The following is a 20,150-nucleotide window of genomic DNA, read 5'->3' as shown; positions in this document are numbered from 1 at the left end:
GGTGGCTGGGGCTTTTAGGAGCTGGAGGTCAACAAAATTTGGAGGGTTTCCCACTCCTCATATATGCCAACAATCTGGTCAGTGTGGATGTCCCAAGGTGGGCTGTCTTAACTTTTTGATATCAGTGTGGGTGCTCAGGGATTCACTGGTACATGTAAGGTTGTACCCAGGGCAGGTCAAAAGCACAAGCTTTTCTGATGGTCCACACAGCTAATGCTGGCAGGCCACACCTGCTAAGGCCGGCTATAAAGCAGTGTTTCCCCAACTTGGGTCTCCAGCTGCTTTTGGACTACAACTCCCATCATTCCTGGCCACTGGTCCTGCTCGTTAGGGATGATGGGAGTTGTAATCCAAAAACAGCTGGAGAGCCATGTTTGGGAAACACTGCTATAAAGTGAGAACAACCCTACAGGTGTTGTCTGTTGCTATTCAGCCTCTTTTGCCTCTACTGAGCCTGTGGAAATGTTTGATTACTGAGGACACACCAGCCAGGGCAGCAGCAGGTATAAGGGCAAGTTAAGGCCCATCTCAATAACTTGATTCCTAAGTGTGCATGTGTGCCTCACTGTTAAAGCTTCCTGGCAGTTGGTTTCAAAAGCCAGCTGGGCATTTTTTTATCAGTTGACAACTGTAATGCACCAAACCAAAGCAGCATTTAGTAGTCCGGTTCTGATGTACTGCTGGCACCCTGCTCAACAAAGTCACAGGGATCATTCTATTGTAATGCTAAACAACAAGCCTGCTCTTCCCTTCTCCAGCATTTCGGCAGGGAAATCTAGAACCTTTTGTTGAGACAAAATGGACAAACCCCTGCTTAGCTTAAAATGGAAGTGGTTGTGTGGCCGTGGAAACTTATACCTGAAACTAACTATTAAACTATGGTTTTGCTTCATGTCCTGGTTGGGTCCGACTAGCTAAGCCTTCCTGCATTAATAGCTTTTCAAGTGCACTTACGACAGCTGGGAAACTGCATTTGTAGAAGAAACTGTGTTTATTTAACCTACAGTCAATCCTTGTAAGTGGCTTGCACCGAAAGGCGACAGCAAGTTACCAAATAAAAACCAAAACCAAACGTCAGATCGTAATTCTGGGAGGCCAGTTTAACCCTGCGCTGACCAGAAAGCAGAGAAAAGTATCCGTTTCCAGTGCAACCAGTTCCTGGCATTAATTTTGAACAATTAGCAAATGACAGGCTGGTCTGATGCAAGGAAAGGGGGGGGGGAGGCAATGATATAGGCTATTTCCACCCCTCTGAGGTCAGAAAATGCCATGAATCACCAGACCCCTCCCTTTCACATCCAGAACATCTCTCCACCTAGGGCCAAGGAACCATGTAACTGTTAATGACACAGGGATAGGCACAATTTTTACTCTGGCATCCCAGGAGAAAAAGATGGGGCGAAAGAGCCCCCGCCCTTCCTATATAAGCAAATTGACTGCCCACTGTATGGGAACTGGATTACAAATACTAAATTGGGGAGGGTAACCCACAGTCCCAGCCCATGGTGGGGGCCCGCTAGACGATCATCTCCAGCTGCCGGGCATATTCGATAACTTGTTTGGCTAGCTCTGTCGAAGGGATGGTGGCATCTTCCGGCTTCTGCTGCTGGCCTGTGAAACAGTAGTGGCTGTTTGGGCCTAGAACCCAGCCTCGCTGTAAAAGGGCAAGAAGACATTATATGAGATTCTTTGTTTTTTTAAACAATGCTACAAAACCATGAACACTGAGGCTTGTTTCTCCAGCAAAGGTCCCTCCCTCATCTTGGCCTTGTAGGAGAGCTGAAAATAGTGCCAATATATTTCACATCTGGCAACCAACCCTTGGGTTTCAGATAGTACACGGGTAAAAGTAAAGGGACCCCTGACCATTAGGTCCAGTCGCAGGCAACTCTAGGGTTGCGGCACTCATCTCGCTTTAGTGGCCGAGGGAGCTGGCGTAGAGCTTCCGGGTCATGTGGCCAGCATGACAAAGCTGCTTCTGGCGAAACCAGAGCAGCGCACAGAAATGCCATTTACCTTCCCGCCGGAGCGGTACCTATTTATCTACTTGCACTTTGACGTGCTTTCGAACTGCTAGGTTGGCAGGAACAGGGACCGAGCAACAGCAGCTCACCCCGTCATGGGGATTCGAACCGCCAACCTTCTGATCGGCAAGCCCTAGGCCCTGTGGTTTAGACAGAGCGCCACCTGCGTCCCCGTCTAGTACATGGGTAGAGGAGTATAAAAAGCCTGGTACACAAATTTCCACGGCCCTCCAGCGGCTCATTTACCAGAAGTAATGTATTTAACATTAACTCTGGAAGTCTTTACTCAAATTCTCACCTTCTTGGCATAGTCTGTCATCTTCTTGGGGGTGAAGAAGAGCATGCGAGTGGCCTCATTGAACAGGATCTTCTCATAGGCCTTCTCAATGCAGCTGGCAATTTCATCCCTGGGGTGGGAAGGAAAAAACGGAACACAAGCAGGTCAGGTCACCCAGACGGAATTCTTGGCACACAACTCGGCTGCTGCTAAGCAGGGTTAATAATAACAATACAGTGGTGCCACGCAAGATGAATGCCTCGCAAGACGAAAAACTCGCTAGACAAAAGGGTTTTGCGGTTTTTGAGCTGCTTCGCAAGACGAATTTCCCTATGGGCTTGCTTCGCAAGACGAAAACGTCTTGCGTTTTTTGCAAGTTTGTTTCCTTTTTCTTAACACCGTTAATACAGTTGCGACTTGACTTCGAGGAGCAACTCATAGAACGCGGTGTGGTAGCCTTTTTTGAGTTTTTTGGCGATTTTTGAAGCTTTTCCAAAACATTTCCGACACCGTGCTTCGCAAGACGAAAAATTCGCTAGACGAAAAAACTCGCGGAACAAATTAATTTTGTCTTGCGAGGCACCACTGTAATAATAATAATAATAATAATAATAATAATAATAATAATAATAATAATAATAATTTATATCCCGCCCTCCCCAGCCGAAGCCAGGCTCAGAGCGGCTAACAACAATAAAAGTAACACAGTTTACATAAGATCACAATTAATTAATTGAAATACATTCTAAAATCAATTCATTCTAAAATCAATTCAGAATCAAATTAATGGCAACCATTGGGCTAGAGTTCTGTGAGGATTACCGAAGGAGAGAGGGGGTCAGACTGTGCCTTGGCCAAAGGTCTGGTGGAACAGCTCTGTCTTGCAGGCCCTGTGGAAAGATGTCAAGTCCCGCAAGGCCCTAGTCACTTGTGACAGAGTGTTCCACCAGATCGGGGCCACTGCCAAAAAAAGCCCTGGCTGAGGCCAGCCTAACCCCCCTGTGGCCCGGGATCTTAAGCTCCACTGATGTCAAGAGGAGACGTAGGGAGGTGCTGAAGACTGATACTGATAGGGGATTTCAAGGTGCTTAAAATATGGCTGGGCTGTGAGGTTACAGGGTCTATAGGGTTTAAAGCACATCACATATACTCAGTAATCCTCACAGCTGCTGTGTTGGTCTGTATTAACTACCATATTCCACAAAGGGATGGGATGGTGTCACAGACACAACTAGGTGGGAACTAGGCAAGTTTCTCAGGCTGTTGATAGGGGGTGCTTTTTCGAGGAATACCAATGGCAGATATACTTCATTCTCAACTCCTGGTGTGGACAAGAGGATATATCACCTGCCCTTGCAGAAGACCTTACCCCATGTTTATAAAATGAGTCTGAGAGAGCTAAGAGAGCATGACCCACCTGACAGTGTCCAACAGGATGTCGATGAAGAAAGCGTAACTCTCTGCTGGGATGTTGCCTTTTGCCAGGAAGACTTTATTGTAACTCCCTTCCATCAGATACTAAGGCAGGAGGAAAGAGGAAGAGTATCACAGAGATAAACAATTTATTAGCCACCTTTTCAAGGTAGCTGACCAAGGCCACGTACAACTGATAACATAGCAATCAATACACAATGGGAAGAAGGGTGTGGTCACTGAAAATTTTGGAACAGCATGTTGTCTTAATAAGGTTTTATCCAGTGTTAGAAACTCAGATAGCCACCAAATGGCTCCTTAAACCAGGGTTACAGTCATCAAAATGGGACGTCTAGTTGCCATTTTGGAGCCAGGCGCCTGGAAAGTCCTATTTTAAAATACGACTTTTTGGTTCCTGAAATTCGTTCTGATTGTGCTGATAAAATATCACAGATAGAATTCTACAGGATGTGTTGTTAGTGTGTGAAAAGAGTCACAATCCAAGGATCCCCAGGCATGCACCTCCAGATGGTGGAGATGTCTGGCACCTGGGCATCTTCACCTGGTTGCAAAGGCCCAATAAAAAGGGTCCCCTGACCATTAGGTCCAGTCGTGACCAACTCTGGGATTGCGGCGCTCATCTCGCTTTATTAGCCGAGGGAGCCGGCGTACAGCTTCCAGGTCATGTGGCCAGCATGACTAAGCCGCTTCTGGCGAACCAGAGCAGCACACGGAAACGCCGTTTACCTTCCCGCCGGAGCGGTACCTACTTATCTACTTGCACTTGGACGTGCTTTCGAACTGCTAGGTTGGCAGGAGCAGGGACTGAGCTACGGGAGCTCACCCCGTCGTGGGGATTCGAACTGCCAACATTCTGATCGGCAAGTCCTAGGCTCTGTGGTTTAACCCACAGTGCCACCGTCCCTAAAGGCCCAATAGCCAGGTGCAAAATGTGCCTGGCAAATTTCCAATGCTGGTTTTATCCAATTATTAACGTATTGCATTAGTTTTTGTTGTGTTATGTCTGGAACTCCCTCACACAACTCCCCCAAAGCAGCAACCCTCTCCTCACCTTCAACTCTTCCCTTTCCAGGACCCAACCCACCTTTTCTATTAACCCTTTGGGCACACCGCTTAGGGAGAATATGTCATTATTTCAGTTACACAGCTTTAGAATGGGTGGCCTAGGCCCCCCGCTATCTCAGGAAAACCTTCTCTTCCCATACAAGGCTTCTTCCCACAGCGGGTTTTTAAGGTCCACGAACAAGGCTTGTTATTTTGGAAAGCCAAGATTGGTTTCCACAAGAAGCACAGCCTTTTCAGACATAACGCTCTTGCGAGGACTGCAGTTTAGCCTTGTTTCATAGAGCACAGGAATATAGGAAGGTGCCTCATACCAAGTTGGAGCATTGCCCCGTCTTGCTCAGTACAGCCAACACTGACTGGCAGTGGTCTACAGGGCTTCCAAGAACAAGTTGATTGAACCTTTGACACTTTGCATGAAAGGAAAGTGCTCCTCCTACTAAGCTAAAACCTTCCCAGAAACAAGCAGAGTTTTCAAATGCAACTGGAAAGTGCTTTTGTGCTGTTTTATAGCTGCATCAGAAAATTGCTATATTTCATTGCTTACCTGGGGCAGGTAGGGGGCACAAAATAACTAAATACACTGGTACCTCTGGTTGCGAATGGGATCCCTTCTGGAGCCCCGTTCGCAACATGAGCAGAATGCAACCCGTGTTTGCAGCTCGCAATTCGCTGCTTCTGCGCATGCGTGTGACGTCATTTTGTACGTCTGCGCATGCAGCGAAACCTGGAAGTAACCCTTTCTGGTACTTCCGGGTTGCCGTGGGACACAATCTGACAACACGCAACCTGAAGCAAACGTAACAAGAGGTATGACTGTATACCTCCTCTCTGTTACGGAAAAGCAGCAATGCAAGAGCGAGCTGCAGGTGGCTGGAAAGCAAAACAGGATGTTGATGTTTGGGACTGCACCATGGGAACAAAGGGGCAGTCTATTCACTGTACTGAGCACCGGATGTTAGCTCAGAGTGTCATCTGACCTGTACTGGAAGTACAGGGGTGGAGCTAATCTCTCTGCTGTTGGAGATTGAACTGTGCAGACGCATTTCTCTGTACTGCTGCAAGGAAGAAATAAAGCGATGTAAATACATTTCTGTCTGACCCTTTCCCCTCCCTGGGGAGGCAGGGAGGAGGGGAGAGTGGTGTGTTCTTCTCACGCTTGAGGAGGATCGCCGATAGTGACCTAGCCTGTATCCTGCCGGGAGACGCAGACGGGGAGGTCAACAAGGATCTTAAGCCGAGTGCCTGGAGAGTGGCCAGTTTCCCTCTGATAAGGCTTAAGAATCCGACACTCTCTACCCAATTAAGGGCACTTTGCTAGTTAAGCACTTATTCACAGGGCCTGGGAAGGAGAAAAGCAAGGAGAAGGAGAGGCGTCACCTGCTCCAAAGATACAGGGTGCTTGATGTAGACGTTGGTCTGAATGTCCTTGGCTGGCAGCCTTTCAAGCTCAGTGTGGAACTCTGCGACACGGTTCTGAGACAGCAGGAAGAGAAGGTTCAAGCCTAGCAGCTGATGCATGTAGGCTGACTCCGGTAACTCATCTCTGAGGAGGGAAGAGAGAGATGCTGAATTGGTGTTACGGAGGGCTTTAGCCAGAGACACCCCAAAAGGCACAGGAGCAATAGATCATTTGAGCCAAAGGAATGATTTTGCCTCTTCTGCAGCCCCACCTCATGGTGCTCCCATCCCCTGCACATCAGAGGAATTATGGGGTTTTTGTTTCGTTGAGGAAAATTTATTTTTAAAAAATCCCTGAAAAACATCAAAGTTGGGTTTGGGGATAAAAACCCTGATGAGTAAAACAATTATCTGAAAGGCTGATGGACTATATGGAATTGGCAGAAATGACTGGCAGAATTCGAGACCAGGGAGAAGAAATGGTGGAAGAAGATTGGAAGAAATTTAAAGACTATCTGCAGAAATACTGTAAAATTAATGAATGTTAAAGTGATGTTGGACTGAAAATAAGTGGTTTTGGTATTAAGGCTTATAAGAATATGTAAATATAGATAGTTATTAGGACGAGAATTTATAGTTATAATAGGTTAAGAATATAGACTAAAGATAAATGAAAGAGGGTAAGGATTTGATGAAAGGATTATGTAAACGGGAATACAAAAAGGGGAGGTGAGAGGAGGTCAAGGAAACAAGCAAATGAACTTAAAAGATATTGAAAAATTGATTATTTCTTTTTAAAGACATTTTCCTTTTCTTTTTTTCTTCTTTTTTGAATGTCTATTTTTTGCATTTTTTATCACACTGTTTTCCTTTGCACTATTTTATCACACTGTTTTTCTTTTGTGAAAAATCTTAATAAACATTATATATATATATATATATATATATATATATATATGCTTTCGTAGATTTTCACGGGTACAGGAATGCAGGTTTTGGTGTCTTCGGGTGTCTTCCCGTGTAAGAGTTGGGGTGTCTAGGCGACGTTTCGACGAGGTCTCACTCGTCATCTTCAGGCTGGTGCTTTCGGCTTCTTGTTACTACTTGTTATATATATATAACAATTATCTGAAAGGCTTCAAGGCAGGAATACTTACTTGTAATCAAAATAGTAGCACTTCAGCTGGGCCATGTACCTCTCAAAAGATGGGATGTCTTTCTTCAGGATACTCCACTGTGCTCCGATTTCTAGAATATCTCCTTGCGGGGCAAGAAGGGAAATGAGGGACAGAGCATTAGCAACAACAAGCGGAGGAGTTGCAATGTTAGAGCAGGGCAAGCTGATCAAGCTGGTATCTTGCCTCCAAGTCTGGCGAAGATTACTAACAGATTTCTAACAGTAAGAGCTGTTTGACAGTGGAAGTGATTTCCTTGCGAGGCTGTGGACTCTTCTTCCTTCGGAGGTTTTTAAGCAGATGTTGGATGGCCATCTGTCATAGATGCTTTAGTTGAGATTCCTACATTGCAGGGGGCTGGACAAGACGACACTCTGGGTCCCTTCCAACTCTATGATTCTAGGTGGCTCATATAAGAACTGGGAGGGAAGCCTACAACATCTTTACTCCACCAGCACCTTCTGCATCTGCCACCAGGCCCAGGGGCTGTGAGAGACAGCAGCAGCAGCCATGCAGTGAGGAAGTTCTGGCCTGTATGGGACTAATATTTTGCTGCTTCAGTTGTTGGTTCTAAGGCAGGAGACTCAGCGACAGAATGGCATTTGTGGGACCATCAGGGGACAAGGGGAGAAAGCTAATATACACCTTTGCCCCCCTGCTGTAGTGACCCCTGTATCATTGTCCATTTTGTCGTGTTTAAAACATATTGTAAACTTCAGTTAGTGGGTGAGGTACAAAAACTCCCAAATAAGCAAATAATATGAGGCAGAGCTTAAAACACAACAAACCAACAAATAATGGTACATAGAGAAGGGAAAAGTTTCATCAAGTTTCTTGCTCTTTTCCTTGCCCACAGTGTGATTTTGTCACTTCCTCCCAAGCCTGAGGGACAGATGAAGATGCATTCTTTAAATTATCATCAGCAACAAGGACAGTGGCTGTTCTTGAGAACAGAGAGTGTGTTGGCAGCCAAACGGCAAACTGTTGAGGGATGAATTTGCCTCACAGATTTCTCTCTATGTTAGGGAGAGTCCTATCAACCTTGTGCATGGGCCGGATTATACTCACTTGCCAAGATAAGCTGCTGTTTAGTCAGTTTTGTGCCTGTTGTGGGCAAAAAGTTGAGTTCAAGCAGAGCTAACTGGAACAGAGCAGAGAGAGAGAGAGATAAGTAGGTTACTGCTGGGGCTGATGAGAGCTCTAACACCTGGAGGACACAGGGTTGGCAAAGCCTGGTTTAGAGCTATTGCAGTCTGACTTAACATCTTACTATTGATGGCTGGTGGCTTGAAAAAATGAAGAATTGGACAAATTTGGAGAGCCGGCAGCTGTCAACGGGTGTATTCCAACCTTAGAAGCTTCATCAACATAATAATATTTATTCCCTGCCCACCTGGCTGAGTTTCCCCAGTCACTCTAGTACCAGAGAGGCCGCAATCCTTAAAAAGTTGTTAAGACTCCAGTTCTCATCAGCCCCAGAAACCATGGCTGATGGGAAAGGATTAGGCACCAGGAAAAAGCTTTATAATCAGGCCTTTGGCATTTAACTATCTGTGGCCTTTCTAGAAGTGGGTGGGATGTTTTTAGTGTATTTCTTTCTGTCTTGGTTTTAATGCACCTATGTGGGTTTTTATGCTCTGTTTGCTTATCTGTCTGTAAGTCACTTTGGGTTATCCTGGGCAAGATAAAGTGAGTAATAAATTCAATACATAATAATAATAATAATAATAATAATAATAATAATGGGGTGATGGCAGTTGAAGTCCAAAACCAACAACTGCAGGCTCTCGCCTTTCCCAACCCTGCTGTGTACCCTTGTTATATGATGCTTTTGGGATAGTGCATGAACGCTGTGCATAGCTGTCAACTTTCAAATTTGAAAATAAGGGATCAGCAGCCACGAAAATAAGGGATCAGCAGCCTCACCTGTCCCAGGGACAGTCTACGGGATATCTAACAATCCGGGATAGCAGCAGGAAGTGGTGCTGGAATAAGGGAATCTCCCGCAAAAAAGGGGAAGGTTGACAGCTATGATGCTGTGCCTAATTGTTTTGTTTGAAATCTCCATTGAGGCAGCTGGCCGGCTGCAGCTGGAGACCGGATGCTGTTAAGGACTGCCTCAATCACGGCAAGTCTCGGCGACCTGACTCAGCCGAAAGAGAGAGAGGCTCGTAAACAGGTTTTCAGCTCAGGCAAAAACATCTCCGCTGAGTCACTGGCCTCCTCTTCCGGCAGCAAAGGAGCCTGGCACCCAGAGGCTTGCCGGGACAGAGCCACCTCAAACAGGGGCGCAGGAAACTGCCCCATGCGGAATGAGGTCCTCTGCTCCATCAAGCTCAGTACAGTGGTACCTCAGGTTACATACGCTTCAGGTTACAGACTCCGCTAACCCAGAAATAGTGCTTCAGGTTAAGAACTTTGCTTCAGGATGAGAACAGAAATCGTGCTCCGGCAGAGCAGCAGCAGCAGGAGGCCCCATTAGCTAAAGTGGTGCTTCAGGTTAAGAACAGTTTCAGGTTAAGAACGGACCTGCGGAACGAATTAAGTACTTAACCCGAGGTACCACTGTACTGCCCACACTGACCGGGGCAGCGGTCAGGCACACAGTCTTTCCCACTCCCGCCTGGAGACATGCGGGGGCCAAGGAGATCCGGGCTAAGCATCAGGAAGAACTTCCTGACAGTAGGAGCTGTACCGCAAGCGCTGGTGGGCTCGCCTTCCTTGAGAGGATTTTAAGCAGTCACGGGGATTCCCGCATTGCAGCGGGTTGGACTGGATGACCCTGGGGGTCCCTTCCGACTCTACGATTCTGTCATTCTAATGCACAATATTTAGCAGTGGCGTAGCGTGGGTGGTGCAGGGGGGGCCGGCCGCACCGGGTGCAACATCTGGGGGTTAGGGTTAGGGGGCGCAAATCCACGGGTTAGGGGGCGCAAATCCACGGGTTAGGGGGCGCAAATTACTTGCCTTGCCCCGGGTGCTGACAACCCACGCTACGCCACTGATATTTAGGGATGGGTGATCGCCCTCTCTTTTCCCTATTTCATGCCCCGGTCCCCGCTTTTCACCCCTCAATGCAAACCACTCGCTCTCCCTGACTCCCACACGCGGGTTTCAGCCCTCTCTGCCCGACCTTCTCGCGGGACAAAGGCTTCCCCCTCCTGCGCCGCCTTCCTCGCCCCTCTCCCCAGCGCCTGCTTCCGCTAACAACCTCCCTGTAAATGGCAGTCTCCCCCCGGCCCCGGCCACGCTTTCCCTGCAGCCCTCGAGACGGCACCCCAGCCACCCCCACCCAGGGTCCCTCTTCCCCTCCTTGCCTCCCGCGTCTCCCATATCGCCCCTTTTCCACCTCGAGGGCGGTTCCTAGTGGCGCCGCGCCGCCCTCGGCGGGGCTGTTTCCAGGCTCCCCCCCCCCGCGCGACGGTTTCTCGGGCCCCCTGCCCGTTTCAAGCGCCCCCGCCGGCCCCCTTGCCTTGAGGCGGCCCAGCAAGTCTCCGCACTTGCTCAGGCTGAGGTTCTTGCGGTTCCACTCGGCCCTCAGCTGCTCGTACATGCCCGCCGCCTCCTTCAGCCCCGCGGCGCCCGCGTCCGCCCCGTTCAGCACCGGCCCTCCGGCCGCCGCCATCACAGTCACTCCCGCTGCCATGAATCGGCAGCCGGCTGAGGAGGGGAAGGAGCCGCGGCAGCAGCTGTCACAAAAGCCGAGCGCGACGTCCTCGCTTGACGGCCGCCCGCGCGGTCTCCGTGGCAACCGGCCTCGAGGCCGGCGCGCGCGCGCGTCGGCGACGCACCAACGGCTCCGCTCCCGATTGGCTGGAAGGTTTTTGGAGCGCATGCGCGAAGCGGAGTAACGGCTCCCAGCGAAGCGAGCGGAGGTGTTTGAAGCGGGGGCGCTGAGGCGCTAATTTGGGGAGCGCGATGTAGGCGGGTTTTGGGGGGGCGGCGGCGGCGAGGGGGAGAAGGTATGAGGGCTGATGAAGACGTTTGTGAAGCGTAGTGTCTTGAAATAGCTGTTAGCGTTCGACGTCACCAGGGTGACGTCACTAGTAGGGAGGCGTCTACGTGAGGCCCCGTGACGTCACCAGCCAAGGGGCTAGGCGTGTGATGCCAGGCGTGAGAAACGCAGGCCAATGACACAGGCAACGTAGCTCAGTTGCTGCAGAAGTTTATTTGACAGGTTTAATTTGTTTTTTTAAAAATAAATTTTTATTTAATTAATTTAATAAATGATAACAAAAACCACAAAGCAGAGTGGTACACAAAAACAGAAAAAGAAAAAAATAGAGGGGGGAAAACAATAAAGAGATAAACAATAACAACAAACTTAATTCTTCACAAAGCCAACCTTTTAAGCATCTTAGTTGACTTCCTCAAGTCCCTCCCTTCTGAGTTTCCTTGTAGTTAAAAGTATCAGCTTCCCAATATCATTATTAAACTAAAACAATTTCCAAGTATAGTCCATCTTATTCACTTTTCTTAACATTCTAAATCGCATTTATTTAATTGTAACTTAATTTAATCCTAGGCCTATTGGTTTTCTTTCAAGTAATTTCTAATTTTTTATGTTTGACAGGTTTAAGTTGTTATTAAACACACAACAGAGTTTATGCCAGATGTAACAGATTGAAACAGGCATTGAGAATGTGGTATTGGAGTCTCCCATGCTGGTTGTAATGAGCGATTTAATATCCTGGCCAAGGCCTCCCTGTTGGAGGACTTCCAGGCCGCCATGGGGTTACCAGCAAATGATCATTTTCAGGATATTACAGCAAAGCACCAAGGACGGTAAATGACGAAGTACAGGACCTGATTGTTAAAGCCACCACAGCCAGGCCCCCATGAAGAATCCAGAGATTGCGTTGTGTATTATTTTATATACATTCATAGACACTGAAGAGTAGCCGTACATAGCGGAATACAGTGGTACCTCGGGTTACATACGCTTCAGGTTACAGACTCCGCTAACCCAGAAATAGTGCTTCAGGTTAAGAACTTTGCTTCAGGATGAGAACAGAAATCGTGCTCCGGCAGCGCGGCAGCAGCAGGAGGCCCCATTAGCTAAAGTGGTGCTTCAGGTTAAGAACGGACCTTCGGAACGAATTAAGTACTTAACCCGGGGTACCACTGTACTCAGTTTATTCAGAATGGCATAACCACAGTCCTATGCAAAGTTTCCTGGAAGAACCCAATACAGTGGTACCTTGGGTTACAGACGCTTCAGGTTACAGACTCCACTAACCCAGAAATAGTACCTTGGGTTAAGAACTGCTTCAAGATGAGAACAGAAATCGCACGGTGGCGGCATTAGCTAAAGTGGTACCTCAGGTTAAGAACAGTTTCAGGTTAAGAACGGACCTCCAGAATGAATTAAGTTCTTAACCCGAGGTACCACTGTAGTGCTAACTTTTGACTGCACAGCTTCAACTTGAAAAAACACATTTGCCTTTAGCAAAAGATCAGCCAGCTGAAATGCAGCCTTTAGCTTTTAACTGAAAATACAAACTATCTTACAAATTGAGGCTTAAGGTGACACTTAAGGCATGGCTAGCCAGGCTAGAAGCAGCGGTTCAAGTTTAAGAACTCCAGCATTGGAAATGAGTTCAGAACTACAGTGGTACCTCGGGTTAAGAACTTAATTCATTCTGGAGGTCCGTTCTTAAGCTGAAGCTCCATTTTAGCTAATGGGGGCTCCCGCTGCTGCTGCACCGCCGGAGCACGATTTCTGTTCTCATCCTGAAGCAAAGTTCTTAACGCGAGGTACTATTTCTGGGTTAGCGGAGTCTGTAACCTGAAGCGTATGTAACCGGAGGTACCACTGTACATGGAAGCAACGGTGTAAATTTCATGGGGTGGCATGCCTACCTGCCCAGTTTCTAAAGACTGGGCAAGTCAAGCCCAATCTTGTGAGTGTGCAGATGTTCACCATATCCGAATGGATGCATCTGCTCCCAGTGCTGAGTTTCTGGGACCTGGGTGACCCGGCTGTGCCTTTGCTTCCTAACTCTGGTTCCTCCACTCTCAGTCACTGGCAGAAGCCCTTGCCAGATTCTGCTTCCACACTTCTCCACCCAGCAGGGAAGAATGGAGGTGAAAGTCCTGCTTCCCCCATCCAGAGCAGTTCTGGGAGAGGGATGTGAATACCCTCGCCTTTGCTCCCTGGTCTCAGGCCTTGCTCTCCCACCATCCTTTTCTCCTCATACGTCTTGGTCTGCCACTCTGCTCCTGAGCCCATCAACACTTTGGGACTCGTGACATGTTATGAGAGAGAAAACCTTTTCTCTATCCACTTTCTCCATAGTACTGTGCATAATAATAATAATTTATCATTTATACCCCGCCCATCTGGCTGGGTTTCCCCAGCCATTCTGGGTGGCTTCCAACTGAATATTAAAAACAATACAGCATCAGACATTTAAGCAGTTCTTAAATGATCATCTTGGCAGTTCTTTTCTTAACTTTTTTCAATCTCTACCATAACCTTTTTGAAGTGAGGCGATCTGGAACATGGTATCTTGACGTTTTGAAGACATCTGAAGGCAGCTCTCTTTAGGGAAGTTTTTAATGGCTGATGTTTTAATTTATTTTTAATCTTTGTTGGAAGCTGTCTAGAGTGGCGGGGGTAACCCAGACAGATGGGCGGTGTATAAATAAATAAATAAATAAATAAATAAATAAATAAATAAATAAATATATATTATTCCAAATGCCATTGCACCATAAATTTGTATACCAACATTATTAGAAAGTCAGTTTCATTTTTAATTTATTTTCTAATGGTCTCAAGATTAGAATTTGCCCTTTTCACAGCTGCTGCACACAGGGTCACCATCTTTATCAAGCTATCAGCCCTTGGTCAGACACTGCCAGTTCAGACCCCGTGAAGGTACAGTGGTACCCCGCAAGACGAACGCCTCACAAGACGGAAAACCCGCTAGACGAAGGGTTTTCCGTTTTGGAGGCGCTTCGCAAAACGAATTTCCCTATGGGCTTGCTTCGCAAGACGAAAGCCCATAGGGAAATCTCCGGGGACCTCTTTTAAATGCTAGCGGTGGGGAGCAAAGCCTTTCCCCCCCCCCTCCGGCCTTCAGAAGAGGTCCAGGAAGGCTGGCGGGGGCTGAAAGGCTTTGCTCCCCAGCGCCAGCATTTTAAAAGCAGTCCGGGATAGCAGGGAAGCGCTTCCCGCTATCCCGGACGGCTTTTGAAGGCAGGAGAGATCCGCGAAGCCTGGGCGCGCTGATGTCAGCGCGCGCAGGCTTCGGCATGCCGGCAACTGTCCGCCAGCAGCGGCAGCGCTGCCGCTGCTTGCGGAGAGGTCCGTGAAGCCTTGGCCGGACAGCTTTTGAAGGCAGGCGGGGGGGAGCAAAGACTTTCGCCCCCGCCAGCCTTCAGAAGAGGTCCAGGACCTCTTCTGAAGGCTGGCGGGGGGCAAAAGTCTTTGTCCCCCCTGCCTGCCTACCCAGGGGCTTTTACATCGCCCCGGACAGCGGAGAAGCCCTCCGCTGTCCCGGGGCGATTTTAAAATGCCGCCCGCCAGCATTTTAAGATCGCCCCGGACAGCGGAGAAATCCTCCGCTGTCCCGGGGTTTTTTAAAATGCTGGGGGTGGGAAGAAAAGCCCTTGTCCCCCCCCCCAGCCTTCAGAAGAGGTCCGGGGACAGACTGTCCCCGGACCTGGTCTGAAGGCGGTTTCCCTAGGAACGCATTAATTGATTTTCAATGCATTCCTATGGGAAACCGTGCCTCGCAAGACGAAAAACTCGGAAGACGAAGAGACTTGCGGAACGAATTAATTTTGTCTTGCGAGGCACCACTGTATAAGTGAAATGAAGTTTTTTTTGGTTCAAATGTGCATCACTTCAGACTTGTTGACACTGAATTGCATTTGCCACTTTACCACCCATTCCTACAGTTCATATAGGTTTTTTTGGAGCTCTTCCCTTTTTGTTTTAACTGCCCTGAACAATTTAGTATTATCAGCAAACTTGGCCCCTAACCGTTCACCCTAATTCTCAGTCATTTATGTTTTTTTAATGATATTTATTAAAATTTCAGAGAAAAGAATTACATAAAAACAAGAAATACAAAAATAAAAAACAAAAATAAAAATACAAGAAAAATACAAAATACAGAATAAAAAATAAAAAATAAAAACACTTACAAAGGAAAAAAAATGAATCAATCTTTCCATGCCTTACATTCATATTCTTGTTTCCCTGACCTCCTCATACCTCCCTTTTTTGTATTCCAATTCAATTAGTTAATTTAGCAATTTCTTTCCCTCTTTATTTTCTCCTAATCCTTTAACTTAATATAATATAACTTTAAATTTTCACCTGTTATCAATCCATTTTTCCATACACCTTTATAGCATTACTGCTTAAACCACTTAACTTCATTCTAACATCATTCTAACATTCATTAATTTTACAATATTTCTGTAGATAATCTTTAAATTTCTTCCAATCTTCTTTCACCAATTCTCAATCATTTATGAACAAGTTAAAAAGCACAGGTCCACTGCCAATCCTTGGGGGACTCCATTCTACATCTTTCCAGTGGGAGAACTGTCCATTAATTTGTCCTTTGATTCCTGTTAATCAGCTCCTTATCCACAAAAGGAGAAGGCCAGTTGTGTTCTTTATTGTTTTTATTTATTTGACAATTTTTAAGTCTTTGGAAACTGCCCTGAGCACAGTTTCTGGAGTGGAAAGGTTGGCATTCATCTTTCACAAGAGACAAAGGTGTGTGCCTGTTACCACACACAAGAGGTTAAGGCAAAAACCAGCCAAGCGAAAAGGGCCACGTGACATGTTTCTTCCTTTGTGGAATCCTAGAGGAAGGCTAACAGCCCAGAACTGACTGGTTTTGCCTTCTGTGCAGCACTTGCCAGTATGTTACTTTTTCCTCTGGGGTGAATAGCAGCTATTCACTAACACAGGAGGAAGTAAAGGTGTGTGTTTGAAGGACACGATCCACGTAGGACTTTAATATTGTTTTTTGCCTCCTTTGAAGCTTACCATGAAATATCAAGCCAGTCCCTCTGTGGAAAGCCCCCTCTTAGGCTAGGTAGAATATTGGGAAGAGGCTTACTTATTTAGAACACCTGCATAAAAGGGTCAATTTAAAAGGTAGGGGATTGTTGTTGTTGTTTCGGCAGGTTCCTTTGCAAGGAGCATCTGTGATGTGGCAACTTTTCGCAGCTACCCTGTCGCTTGTTTTCCTGTGCATGAAACATCTATTTGCATCAGATTGCAAATGGATAGCTGTAGTCAATGATTTTGCTGACCTTGGGACCGACCGAAAGATTTTCTTTACCCAGCGGGAAGTTAAAAGGGTGGCTGAGATCTTCAAGGAACTCACAGACTCAGCTATAGACCCTGATGACAAAAATGCAGTGAGTACAACATGCCTGGGTGTGGGAGAGAAGATCTTCCCAGTGGCGTAGCGTGGGGGGTGCAGGGGGGGCCGGCCGCACCGGGCGCAACATCTGGGGGTTAGGGTTAGGGGGCGCAAATCCACGGGTTAGGGGGCGCAAATTACTTGCCTTGCCCCGGGTGCTGACAACCCACGCTACGCCACTGGATCTTCCTTTCCTTCCATGGCTAGTAAGGGCTGCTTGGGTTCCATGGCTCTTGAGCTGGAGCTGTTAGGAGGGTGGGCCAGAGGTCACTTAGAGAGCCCCTAGAACCAAGGGCTGAAGGGAAATCAGACAAACAGCAGTCGCACACATCCTCAAAAGGCTTAACAGAAGAGGCCAGGGCTGATTGCATCCCAGGCAAAGGCCAAGCCTGACTTGGAAGCTTTTATAACGAAGGGAACCAATGGGCTGCCTTTGTGGGTAGCGTCAACCTAGAGTTTAGGGGGAGATCCCAGTTGTGAGACCCTCTCAAGCTGCAGACCTGACCGGCTCACCACAGCAGTGTATAAATCTGGAGCTTCTGCTTTCATCCTTGATGATTCCTAGCAGGCACAAGTGCTTGAATCCCTTACGGTCTCAGCTACTTTGGTTTATTTTATTAAATCAACTGTTTTATTCAGGGCTGCTGTTGGCTCTGCTGGTATATCAGTCAACCAGAACTCTGCAGAGGTCAAGCCAACAATCTGTCCAAGTGAAAAGAGCTATCGAAATAACTTTCTCTTTTTACAGAAATACCTGGGATTTCCATACTACCTGAAAATTAATCTGAGCTGCACACTTCAGGTAAGGGAAGAGCCACATGCTTTGTGAGGGCAAGAGATACTTACACATTGTAATTGAAGGGGCATTTTCTCTTGCTCCCCTGTTGCTTCAGCAATGGATAGATTTGCACTATGGACATAAATTTGTTTTAAGCCACTGCTTTAAAGTGGCATTTCTGTTTCATCTGTTGCTGAGATGCCTGATAATCTTGTGAGGTCTTTTTTTTTGGGGGGGGGGGGAGGTGCGGTCAGCTTGCCTGATGCCCTAGTCCTTTATAATTCCGGGGCTCCTGGTTCCACCAAGGATTAAAATCTAATGGAGGTTTCCATTGCTGAATTAGCCAGACAAGGCTCATAGTTGCCAACTCAGTATGGTCCTTTGTATAACAAAGGAAGCTGCTCTGTGCCAGGGGACAAATGGATGGGCGCCCCTCTCTTGTTTGGCTGCCAGTAAGACAGACAAAAGCCAGGATAGTTGTGTGAGGGAGAGAGTTGGGCTAGAAGCAGGCTGCTGGCATAAGCCAGGGAGTCAGAGCCATGCTTGATTTCTGCTGGAATCCAAGGCTGTGTCGGAGAAACAAGACCACTTGGGGTGTTAATGCTGCGAGCCCCTCCACTGTAGGTTTAGGTTCCATATGTGTGTAAATAAACCACATGTCATAAAGAAACTACGGTCTCTTATTCCAAGGAAACCAAACCCTGGGTAAGTGACTGGATAGGAAAAGAAGAGAAAAAGGGCTTCTTCTTCTGTGTCCTGTCAGTTACATAAAAAGAATTATTTGAATATTCTCTCCGTAATAACAACCCACTATTCGTCTTTCTTCATTTTTCCAGTCCCTTGTTCCATTTCATTCATCTCTGGCTTAATTTCATTCCTCATTTCAAACTCTTTTGGGTTATAAATTATTCTTTTCCAAACTAAAAAATCTCCTGGAAACCTTGTTGCTGAAGAAGCCCAATGGGCGATACAAGGGTGTATCCTGAGAACTGGTCTGTCATCAGCTGCCTTATTGTTACTAAGTAGTTCTGTTTGTTACACTCTCAAGACATAGGACTATGTAGAAGGATGATATCAGTATGAAATGGCATTGCCAACAGGAACTGTACATTGTAATCGTTGGACTTGACAATCTTTGGACTTTACGACAATAAAAACATATAGAAGGTTAATGGTAACATGATATATTATTGCGGGATAACATATCACTGCGGGAGGCAGTGGAAGACAGGAGTACCTGGCGTGCTCTGGTCCATGGGGTCACGAAGAGTCGGACACGACTAAACGACTAAACAACATCATCATGTTACTGCCATCAGGAACTGTGCTTTGCATTTTTTTGATATGACAATTACAGTTTTAGTATATATAATGTTATGTTGCTTTACAGCCAGTTATGTGTGTGTTGTGGTATTCTGAACATGATTTACGTAATGAGGCAATTGTGTGTGTTGACTGTATCATCAAACACCGACAAAATCTGCCATCTTCTCTCCCCTGTAAGTCGCAACACTAATGTCATAGTTGACAGACCTCTGCTTGGATTGAGTCAGCACAGGCAAGTGACACTAGAGTAATTTTGTGACAAGGGCTCTGGGTCAACAAGCTTCTTTCCTCCTTCCAGAACTCAGCATGGGCAATTCGGACAGGTCACTACACTGGACTGAGGCCGATTGTGACTGTCACTTTTTCAGAACCCGTCCACCCTGTGCGTCAGAAACAGGAGCAGCTGCAGATTGAAATGAGGGCTGCTCCGTATAGGGATAAAGGTATTTCAGCATGTCATCCCCAAGAGGCAGTGCGGAAGCAGGAAGCACAAAAGGAAGTATCTCATTAGAGAGTAGCTTCCTTTTAAGGAGCTTTGCTCCCTTCGGAATTTTTCAGCTTCAGAAAGCAAATTTTGGATGCCACTAATGGCCACAAATAAGCAGACGGACAGATTGGACCCAGTTTGGCCCAATTCACTTGTAAATTCTCTAAGCTTGCATTGGGGAACCTCTTCATAGATTGCATTGTAGGTTAATTGGCAGAAGGGAAGGCAGCAGTTGGATTTTCTGCCTTGGATGATAATAGTTCATTTCCCCGTTGCCTCCAAATGTGTGTGTGTGTGTGTGTGTGTGTTTGTATGTATGTATTGGCAGAAGTCAGAACAAGAATCACCATCCAAGCACCTAATTTAAATAGCGAAATAGCGGATAATATTTTGTCTCACTCTTCCGCCAGCATGTGTATGATCCTGCCTCTAGCACTGGGTGGAGCAGGCATTTACTGGGATGCAGCCTCTCCCCACTTCTAGTCCTCCCTCTGTTTAGGGTTTGGAGGGGATTCCTGCTCTGCCACTGAGCCTCTTGGGCCTGCTGATCAGAAGGTCGGCGGTTCAAATCCGCACAACGGGGTGAGCTCCCGTTGCTCTGTCCCAGCTTCTGCCAACCTACCAGTGCATACCACTGCATACCAGTGGAAGTAGAGAAATAGGCAGTGCAGTGGCAGGAAGGTAAACAGTGTTTCCGTGTGCTCTGGCTTCCGTCATGTTCCTCCATGCACCAGTAGTTTAGTCATGCTGGCCACGTGACCCGGAAAGCTGTCTGTCCCTCGGTCTGA

The 20,150-nt window shown here is 47.0% G+C and overlaps 2 protein-coding genes across 5 annotated transcripts in view; one reads left to right on the top strand and one right to left on the bottom strand.

The window, feature by feature from the left end:
* Nucleotides 1-972: 972 nt before the first annotated feature.
* On the bottom strand, nt 973-11,208 carry PSMD8 (proteasome 26S subunit, non-ATPase 8; the record flags this gene model as incomplete). Its single annotated transcript, XM_081200569.1, has 7 exons — nt 973-1,654; nt 2,323-2,431; nt 3,719-3,819; nt 6,178-6,343; nt 7,356-7,458; nt 8,442-8,514; nt 10,846-11,208. The coding sequence occupies 7 exons, from the start codon at nt 11,206-11,208 to the stop codon at nt 1,517-1,519; spliced, it is 1,053 nt and encodes a 350-aa protein (XP_081056695.1). The 3' UTR covers nt 973-1,516.
* The window catches only part of CATSPERG (cation channel sperm associated auxiliary subunit gamma), a 48,249-nt gene continuing 39,244 nt past the window's right edge, over nt 11,146-20,150 (top strand). The window contains exons 1-5 of one of the 4 annotated variants that reach the window (XM_081200166.1): nt 11,969-12,158; nt 14,181-14,256; nt 16,530-16,766; nt 17,520-17,573; nt 19,174-19,318. In XM_081200166.1, the coding sequence (XP_081056292.1) occupies nt 12,103-12,158; nt 14,181-14,256; nt 16,530-16,766; nt 17,520-17,573; nt 19,174-19,318 (568 nt within the window). In that variant the 5' untranslated portion in view covers nt 11,969-12,102. The other 3 variants (XM_081200168.1, XM_081200167.1, XM_081200169.1) reach the window with 3 other exon arrangements.

This window comes from Podarcis bocagei (assembly GCF_964188305.1).
Source record: "Podarcis bocagei genome assembly, chromosome: 7".
NCBI lineage: Eukaryota > Metazoa > Chordata > Lepidosauria > Squamata > Lacertidae > Podarcis > Podarcis bocagei.
This window is presented reverse-complemented; position numbering and strand designations above follow the sequence as displayed.